The 9,882-nt window shown below is 33.4% G+C and overlaps 1 protein-coding gene and 1 long non-coding RNA gene across 5 annotated transcripts in view; one reads left to right on the plus strand and one right to left on the minus strand.

Moving 5' to 3' along the window:
- Positions 1-250: 250 nt before the first annotated feature.
- The window catches only part of LOC108374965 (hydroxysteroid dehydrogenase-like protein 1), a 20,782-nt gene continuing 11,150 nt past the window's right edge, over positions 251-9,882 (minus strand). For all 4 annotated transcript variants that reach the window (XM_017631050.1, XM_017631042.1, XM_017631028.1 and 1 more), the window contains 4 exons: positions 4,261-4,383; positions 2,774-2,884; positions 639-1,087; positions 251-523 (listed from right to left, as the gene is read on the minus strand). In XM_017631050.1, the coding sequence (XP_017486539.1) occupies positions 416-523; positions 639-1,087; positions 2,774-2,884; positions 4,261-4,383 (791 nt within the window). In that variant the 3' untranslated portion in view covers positions 251-415. The remainder of the gene's footprint in view (positions 524-638; positions 1,088-2,773; positions 2,885-4,260; positions 4,384-9,882) is intronic.
- LOC108374992 (uncharacterized) overlaps positions 6,893-9,882 on the plus strand; it is an 18,430-nt gene continuing 15,440 nt past the window's right edge. The window contains exon 1 of the long non-coding RNA XR_001849113.1: positions 6,893-6,983. This is a non-coding gene — a long non-coding RNA (uncharacterized LOC108374992). The remainder of the gene's footprint in view (positions 6,984-9,882) is intronic.

A 9,882-nucleotide genomic window follows, 5' to 3' on the forward strand; every position in this document is an offset into this window, starting at 1 on the left:
GTACTCTTTGTCCCATTCAACTTCTACTGCCTGACGTATCACGTAATTTTCTTTCGTATCGTTTTCGATCCGTGAACGGATGTTACGATTTGAGCCCTGGTTTGAGTTTCAGAGCGTTCAAAATTTTAATATATCTCAGCGATATTCTTACAAAGTAACTTCTTGTATTTGGATTTTATCCTTAAAATAAAATAAAAAATAAATTTCTAGAAAAATAAATTTAAACTTTTATTTTAGAAAATTGTCATTTGATGAACGAAAGATAATTTTAGTTTTATATCTAGGCAAATATATATGGAAAATTAACAATAATAAAATGATGCAAAATATGAATATCTACATGTGTGTGTGTGTGTGTATGCGTGTAAGTAAAAAAGTTGAAATTAAAATTCCGTGCAATTCATTTTTCAGTCTTTCAAACTTTTTTTCCATGTGTCGTCAGGTACTCTCGACGCAATTGACGTGTCATCACGTGCGCAATACGTATGCGAAGCCACTCTGGACTGAGTTTCATAAAGAAATACTGAAAGATAAGAAAACAAATGAAATTAAATTAAACAATTACTAGTTGTGGCAGCTCGAAGGGGGCTACGTGCAAAAGCATTTTTTTAATAAAGTCAGTATTCTGACAAAATTACCTGCAATCCATGTGTCCAATAGCCCGTCGTCTCAGCAGTTTTACCCAATGTGAAGACAGCCGAACGTGTGAAACTTTTCACATCTGGTATTAGAAAGCCACCTTTCATCACCGTATCCGAATATTGATTCATTTTTGTGACCAAAAAGAGTGGCGTAACACACTGTACAGTGATATTGTGTTCGGCCAATTCACGTTCGATCGCCTGTGAGAAACATTTCACATATCGTTTGGTTGCTGCATACACAGCCATATAGGGTATAGGTTGCAATTCACTGCCTGAAGATATATTTACAATAGCACCACGATTCTGTTTCTTTAGCTCTGGTATGAGCATGCGTGACATAATTGTTACAGCAGCCACATTAATATTGATCAGATCCCAAATGATGTTTTCAGGTATATTGGCAAGTTCATCAGGATAGTCGTACATTTTGCCAACATTGTTAACTGTGGAACGGGAAAAGAGGTTCTAGGTTAGCAGGAGCTTTTAATGCGCAAAACAAATTTTAACAAAAGCCTCGCTTTAAAGGTGTTATGGTCTCTTAAGTGTCTTTTTTTAGCTATATAAAATTGGGTGACTCAAAGCTTTTCAAATCCTAATAGCGTATACTCACACACATGTGTTTGTATGTATTTTGATCTTCAACATTATAATTTAATTTAAAAGGTCTATATGGCAGACACCTTATCCGAGCGACCACCGATGCGTACTACCACTCGGTTGAACACGGATCAGGCGCTCCACGCAACATCAAAAAATAGAAAATATTCCATGAAACTTATTCTTATAAAAACCTACTGCAGCTCGAAGTAAGTAAATACACAAGTCCGCATATCTGTTGCCGCCAAAAGTGCTCCATCAGCGATCTTAAGCGAACTTAAGAGAGGATGCCACAACAGAATCAAGGACGGGACAGATTACACTATTCTTCTGAATTCTACTTCAGGATTCTCATATCATTTCAAACTAGTGAAGAATGGGATGATGATCTTCCAACGGTGTACAATGGGGAAAAAGGGGTTGCTGTGGACAAACCAATTTTGAGAGCCCAAATATTTCTTTTTTCTAAATAAAAGACAATTAAATTTCGCGTCGATCTATCTAAGGCGATTTATTAAAAAATCTCTAGTTTTTTTTTATTTATTTATGTTAAAAATGAAAGAAAACAAATTTTTAAGTTTGAATGCTTCCAATTTTTTTTGAAAAATACTTGAAATTAATTTCAAATGCCTGCAAATATTTAAAAAAAAATACTCATAAACATTTTTCCATAGGAAACATTGAATTGAAAAATGTATTTAATTTGTTATCTATACTAGTATATATTTTGAAAGCCGTTTTTCTGCTCGTAAAACTCGAGAACAGCTGTACAGATTTGTTTTTTAATTATTGGACATCTTCTTCAGACCTTACAGGGATGATAATAGAAGAAAAATAATTTCGCTATATCAAGGGGGCGTGGCACCTCCAATACAAATCGAATATTTCACACCACATACACATTCTAGTTTATAAAATGATTCGATTCGAAACAAGTATTTACTCGATCACGAACGCCACCATTCGAGCCTAGGGCTTGAACCTGGGCCACATCGATTGGATTATGTAAGCTTATTATGAAATCATTTGCCGAATTTTTCGGTTCGAAGTCTGAAAAATGCGGAAGTTAGGTACAAAATCAGTTTGTATACCCGCTAAAGATGATGAACCGATGCCATGTAGGCGGTTCCGTAGGGGTAGTTCTATATTTCGCAAAGAATGAAAGCAAAGCTCAATACTTGAAAACGTCTTTTTTCTCAATAGATTTAACCAAAATAACCTTTAGTTAGCCCGAGACCACAATCTAGACTAAATAATAAATATCGCACATTTTATCGGCCATAACTGCTATATGTGCTGTGGTGACTTCACCTGGTCTTCACATATGTAATCTTTTTAAGATTTTCTGCTTTTCGTTACGTGCTTTCGATAACGTAATGATGCTAAAACCTATATGAAAATGGACGTCTAATTTTTGATAAGTAAAATTTTGAATAGGAAAAACCAACATAATCATCCAAATTGTTTGGATTTGCTGTACTATCCGTGCTTAAATATATTTAGACAGTAAAACTACTAATTAAAGCACTTACCTAGTATACCAACAGGTATCCCACTCAGTTCTCGTTCAATGTGTGCGTAAACTTCGCGACCCTTAGCGAAGTCAGCAACTATCCACTTTGTCTTCACTTTGTACTCGTTTTCTGGAAATACATATGTATGCACATACGTTAGATTTACATAAACACCTGCTGTACCTTTACCAAAAATTATTATTTAAAAAATTAGTTACCAGAAATGACCTTCACCTCCTCTTCTATGTTCTATGTAAAAATTGTATACCTGTTTCGATTGACAATAGCTCATTCTTACCATGGCAGCGAATGTAAACTGCAAACGTTAAAGCTGCGTTTCTTGTTATTATAAGTGACCTATTGTCTTCACTTAAATTTAAAAAAAAAAATTTTTTTCTGGAAATAATGTTCAGACGAGCAGCTAAGATATTTGAAGGTTTGATGATTTTGAATTTTGAAGTGGTGCTTATAAAAATGGCCCCAACCTTTTTTTTTGGCGACGTAGAGAAACTTTATTTCTCTTCAAAACTATTTTTAAATTTTCGTGGAAAAAAAGGGTGCCCCATACTAAATTTAGGTATTGATATTTTAAGGACCACCATAATTTACATTACATTTACATTTACAGTAAATTACATTTTGCATACCCTACTACCTTATCCATCTACTAGTTCTCCAATACTTTTTAAGTGATTTTTTAACGAAACTTTTTAAATTTATATGAAAAATCCCCTCAGTTTTACCTGAAAGCCAATATTTTTTTTTGCAATCGACATATGCCCATTAGAGTACAAAAAAGAAAAAAAAGAATCGGCGCTGTTTTTCGATCGCAAATATAAAATTTTTTATATTTTAACACTATCGCCAAAATATTTCGGAAAAACAATGTGGTTATTCACGCTTGCCTGGTCAGGTTATCTGGTTAAAAATATTTTTTCTGTGGTGTACTTTATTGTTGTGCAACAACAAAACACACTGAACAACCACAATGAGATTTATGTGAGCTGAATTTTGTTATAAATAAAATTAGGATTTGAAAATTATTAAAACAAATGACCTCAGACGATAGAAGAGTTTAGGCTAAAGGGCGTGCTTAAAAATGTTTAAATATTTTATCCACGGAATCAAGCAAAAAAAAGAAGATTTTTGAAGGTATTTTCAAATGGGTCTAGCCCACGTATCTTAAAATTTTTCCAAAATATTTTTAAAGAAGTCTTAAAATGTAAAAAAACATTAAAATCCCGGTGGGAAAACGGCAAGTTTTGTGGTGATACACCTTAATGTATATAACCAAGTGGACTACTTACCTCAGAAAGTAGGTTTTTAGGGTGAGGTACCTACACGTATAAGTTGGGTTTACCGTAAAGATACGTAGTAAGTATTTTTCGCTTATAAATACTACTTTCTACATTGTGTTGCATACACATTATTGTGTTTATTTTACTCAATGCTTTTTATTCAATAGTTTTTGTTGTAACTACAATTTCTTTCGTAATCTTGCTTACCAATCTCTTCTGTCACCGCCATGAGCTTCTCTTTGGTACGTGAGATGAGCACCACATTGATGCCTTGTTTGGCTAATTCTTTAGCGTATTCCCGACCAATGCCATCCGTTGAACCGGTGATAACTACAAAAAAAGTTATTATTAATATTAGTGGGGTATAAAAGCGCACGATGAAGTTAAAATAAGTGGCTGTCATTTAAGGTAATTAACAGTAAAATGCTAATTGTACTCATTTCTATGAATAGTAACTACTACTAGTGTTGCTGTGTGATGTAGTAACAAATCTGTTTTCTTATTGTTCATTTACTAAATATGAACATTAAGATTTTACCTTGGAAATGATTTAAAAAAAAATATGCAATGACTTAAAGTAAGTAAATGCGTACATGCAGTCATGCAGATAGCCAAAAAAACCGGTGGAAACCGGTTTGGAAAAACCGAGTCAATCACCCTAGTGTAAAGGTACTCCGGTGCTAGCCCTCTCAGAATAAATACCCTTCCGTCCGCTCAGAAAATGCGTCCTACTACTAGTCTGTGCATAACAAAACCGTTTTTATGAATAAAGAATATTCGCCAATCCACCGTTTTTATTGGAACTAACGCAAAACAACAGAAATCAACAGTCAGACTAAATGCCATCCATTGTACTGTTTTCGTATACACTTTTCATCCGCACCATCTACGAATGATAGTGCCACTTTGATAGGTATAGATCCTATTTGCCCCTTCTCGAGGATGCAATATAGTAACTATAAAAAATCTGATTCAAAAGTCGCCGTAAGCTCACCAACTAACACTTTATTGGGTTTCTTTTTCTTACTGTTCGACCGATTCAAACAGGTATTTCGCCATCGACGTCATTACCATGTCTAATTCTGTTTTTAGGCAGCCGAGGCTGCTTTCCCGTGGTAAGTTCACCTTGGTTTTGGCAACATATCAGCCCGCACATTCCCTTCAATCCCTTTTTCGTCCTGGCACCCGGGTTCGTCTACTTCCAACTCAGCTGCGATCTGGAAGCTTATATTGACTGCTATAGATAAAATATTGCAGCCCCCACTAATTCATCTTAGACACGTCCTTAAGAAAATGCTAGATGTTATGACGTCTGAACGACATTGTTTTATTTACCAGTTAATTCACGTAATTTACTGTGAAAAATGATCGAAGCGTCTTAGTACAGATTTCTCAGTCGGCTAATTCGAAACTATAAACATTTACTGGATACAGGTTTAGAATTTTATCTAAGTGTAAGAGTGGTGCGAATATATACATATATATTGTTTCGAAAGCCTTTTCGCACACTCCAAGCTTCTCACTGAACTTTTGCTAAGGAACTATTTTGATTATTCCTTACTGTAGCTGTTGTATGGAGGATAATAAAGCGGAGTCATGGCAACAACTGCTACTCAGCTGCCTAGCTTTTAGGAGCCTCAATTTGAACACTTTGCGTGGGTCTCGATTCTTCCGTAACGGCGATAAGCATTCGGGAATCAGAGATCAGACGCTTGGGAGGCACCCACGTCGGCGCGAAATTCGTCAATATTTTTTTTTTTTTTACACGCCAGAATTCCACGTATTTTTTGGCAGTAAAAGATTATCATATCGCAAGGTTAACAAAAACAACAACAGAATATCGCCACAATTAATTGATAAACATTCATACATACATACATATGTACAATCTTATGCATGTAGGTATGTTTGTATTTCGCAAGGTCGTAGTGCCAAATCAAAATTTTTGTAAGCCAAAAGGTTAATAAACATCAGACATGTGAGATTCACGCGACTAAAGTCAATTAATGGATACAACAAAATCTACATTCGAAACTAAAGCAAAAAAAAAATAATCAACAAATAATAACAACAAGAGCAGACTGACCAGCTGCCAATTATAGTACAAGCTGGCTAAACGCTCTAAACCAAGCCGGTTTGTTGCGTCGCAATCTGAAGCGCCGGGCTTTGTTTATACTAGTCAGTTAGACGCTATATATGTATGAGTAATATGAAGTTGTTGGCAGGTGAATGACTGCAATAAAAACAACAGTGAGTGACGTTTGCTATACTGCTCGCAGCAACGTTAAAAAATAAAGCAAGACAGTGAGTATGGGTAGTAGTTTGTAAGTCAGTCGCGTGTAAACGGAATCACCAGCAGAAGCAGAGAAAAATTATAACTATTCGTAGTAAAAATTATGAGGTCTGCAGGAAATTTTTGGCGACGAGTTTTTTTGGAATTGAAACTTCTAAATCGAGTTTGGAGATACTCGTATGTAAGTGAAATATTTAACGGCACGGTGAAAGTTGTATATAGGTATACGACGAATAAATGGACAGAAAGGGAACGGCGGGCGGGGAGAGACAAAGACGAAGACAATGATATATGTATGTAGACAAATACAAAAATAAATATAGAGATAAATGTAACGACCGGGACAAAAGCAAATACAAGTTGCTAAGGAGAAAATGAAGGTGAATATGAAAAGGAAGTTGAATATGAAGATGAAGGAGTAGATAAGAGATGAAGATGAAAATGAGGATGAAGAAGAAGTAAAGATGAAGATAAAGGCACCTAAATAAAATTATAGTTTAAAAAACTAAAACCTCGCTGTTGTAATTTCGTACTGTCATCAGGTATGTAACTTGAGAATAGAAATCGCTGTATCGTTTAGGCGCATCAATATTACATAGTTACATCCCAAGCTAATAAGAGGGAGGTAAAAATTAAGGTAAATATAAAGATAGAAAAAAGATAAAGGTGAGATAATATAAAGATCAAGATAAATTTAAATTTAAAAGATTTAAGATGAAAATAAAAATAGTGATGATGAAAATAAAGATGGAGATAAATATGAAGGTAAAAAAAGACCATAATGTAGATGAAGGAAAAAATGAAGATGATGCTGACGAAGGCTAAGTTGATGATGAACATAAAGGTTAAGATTAATATCAAGATTAAAATAAAGACTAAGATTGAGGATAACTTTAAGTTTAAGATTAAGATTAAGATAAGGATTAAGATTAAGATTAGGATTAAGATTAAGATCAAGAGTAACACTAAAACTAAGATTAAGATTAAGATGAAGATTAAGATTAAGATTAAAATTGAGATTAAAATGAAGACTAAAATAAGGACTAAGATGAAGATTAAAATTAAGATTAAGCTTAAGATTAAGACTAAAATTAAGATGAAGATCAAGCCTAAGATTAAGTTTAAGAATAAGATTACAATTAAGGTGTAGATTAATATGGTGATTAAAACAAGGACTAAGAGTAAGGTTAAGCCTATGATTGAGATATGGTCAAAGGCAAAGACAAACCTAAGAACATTATGAGAAGAAGATAAATAAAAAACAAAAAAAAAGCAAAGGCAAAGACAAATATTAGTGTTGGGCAGTATCGATTCCAAAAGTACTCAGAACTCGATTCTCAAAAGGATCGACAGCACCCGATTTTAAAAGTATCGATACTGAGTACTCCAAAGTACAAATATATTAGAAAATATATTGCAAGAATCTTTCTCTCTGGACCACACTTACACAGATTATAATTATTTCTTTTATTGCAATTTGATATTATTAAAGCCAAATTAATAAGATTTTAAATGCTGTGTGAATCACTTATAAAGATTTTAAAATCTACATAGCTATGTTTGTGTTCTGCAGCATAAAAATTTTCTCAGCATTTAGGTTTTTTCTCGCATGGTATCAAGGAAAAGAAGAAAATGTAATGGAAAGTGTTTTTTGTCTGCGCCTCCATATCGACGCATTCCTTTCTGGGGTGTTTTTTTTTGTTCATTTCATATTAATGCGCATTCAAGTATGAAGTTGTACTTATTGCAGCAAAATTGTGTTTGGCAACTCATTCATAAAAAAATACGTCTGTTGAAATATTGTCGAATGGAATTCATTCATTCAATGCATATGTATTAACTTTTTTTTGATAACATTTTCGTTGCATTTAGAGTTTTGGTTGCGCATAATTTTTTCTATCGAAACATTTGTTATTTGCCACATACCTTTGGAACGAATTCCAATCTGATTTACATATTTCGTTTTATTTAAAGTTCAATTGGGCCACTGTTTTAGGCATTCAGGGTGAACTTATTTCGCTTCACAATTTAATTTTCTATTAATTTCTTGCTTTTTTCAGCTCATTTCGTTTTTTAAGTCTGTTTATAGCTGTTTTGTACGTAGGCCTCTAACGGTTGTATTCTTCAAGGGCATTCACTACGAGTATGAGCGATTTTTAACACACGCACGCATTTACAAATCTACATACTTACTTAAACTGGTAATCATATTTCTTCTTCATACGTTTGGTACATACATTATGCTCATAGGCGCATCCAAGTGGGGGTTTTTGTGAAAATTTTCTTAGTAGTTTGGTTTATTTGGGAAAAAATGAAAAATTTTTTTGTTCGGGTATTTTTATTAAAAAGGTAACTTACTATTTCTATAATTAACATTTCATTTTGCCCAAAAAAATATTGCATTAAAAATATTTCGATAAAGTTTTTATTTGAGCTTTTTCATTATTAAAAAAAAAAAATAAAATATCTCATGTTCATATACATTTTTTTAAATCCGATTTATATTCAAACCCTAAATACCCAAATCCTAAAAGAAATTTGTGGACGCGCCTCTGATTATGTTACAGTTGTGCCTTTTCTGTTATAGGCGGGCCAAGAATCCTCGTTGTTACGCAGGAGGTAAAGTTTTGTTGGCCATTGGCTAAATAAGTCGTGTGATCTCTTGAATATCGTCCAAATGAGGCCATTGATATACAGTATTGGCCAATACAATAGCACCCCCATTTCAAAGTGATATTGTTTGCCACTCATGTTTATTTATTTATTTTTAAGAATTTTCAATTAAAATACAGTTCATTCTCTCACAAAACTCACATTAACTCAAGTTTAAAACTTTTTAAAAGACCGCAAAAAAGTGGAACAAATTTTCACCCAAATTTCAAACTTTTTTCTCAGAAGCGGTAGAATTTTTTTGAATACACAGTTTTATAGCGCATTCAATTTTAGTCTAATAATGTGCAAGGTTCAAGTGCTAAAGATTACCGTGATTTTTTAGAATTTTATTTCGTCCGAGGATGTTGCGGGTTTCCATATAAGACAAATAAATTTTTTAGTTTATATGGCAGAAACCCGCAACATCCTCGGACAAAAAATATTAAAAAATCATCGGTAATTTTTAGCCACTTGAAACTCCACATTATTAGACTAAAATCAATGGCTATAAAACTGGTATTCAAAAAAAATTCTACCGCTTCTGAGAAAAAAGTTTGAAATTTGGGTGAAAATTTGTTGCACTTTTTTGCGGACTTTTAAAAAGTTTTAAACTTAAGTTTATGTGAGTTTTGTAGAGAATGAACTGTATTTTAATTGAAAATTCTTAAAAATAAATAATTAAACATAAGTGGCAAACAATATGACTTTGAAAGGGGGGTGCTATGATATGCCAATACTGTATGTAGATATGTACCTATGTATCTACCCGATTCTTTCGCCACTTCTAAGATTCCTCTTAATATCCAGGCGTCCAAGGACATATATTATTTGATTCTAATAAACCTGGGCTATACGATCAAGATGTAAGTAGGCCTGTTAAAATT

This window comes from Rhagoletis zephyria, unplaced genomic scaffold, assembly GCF_001687245.7.
Source record: "Rhagoletis zephyria isolate East Lansing unplaced genomic scaffold, Rhagoletis_zephyria_1.1 Rzeph_scaffold_00091, whole genome shotgun sequence".
NCBI classification, from domain to species: Eukaryota; Metazoa; Arthropoda; class Insecta; order Diptera; family Tephritidae; genus Rhagoletis; species Rhagoletis zephyria.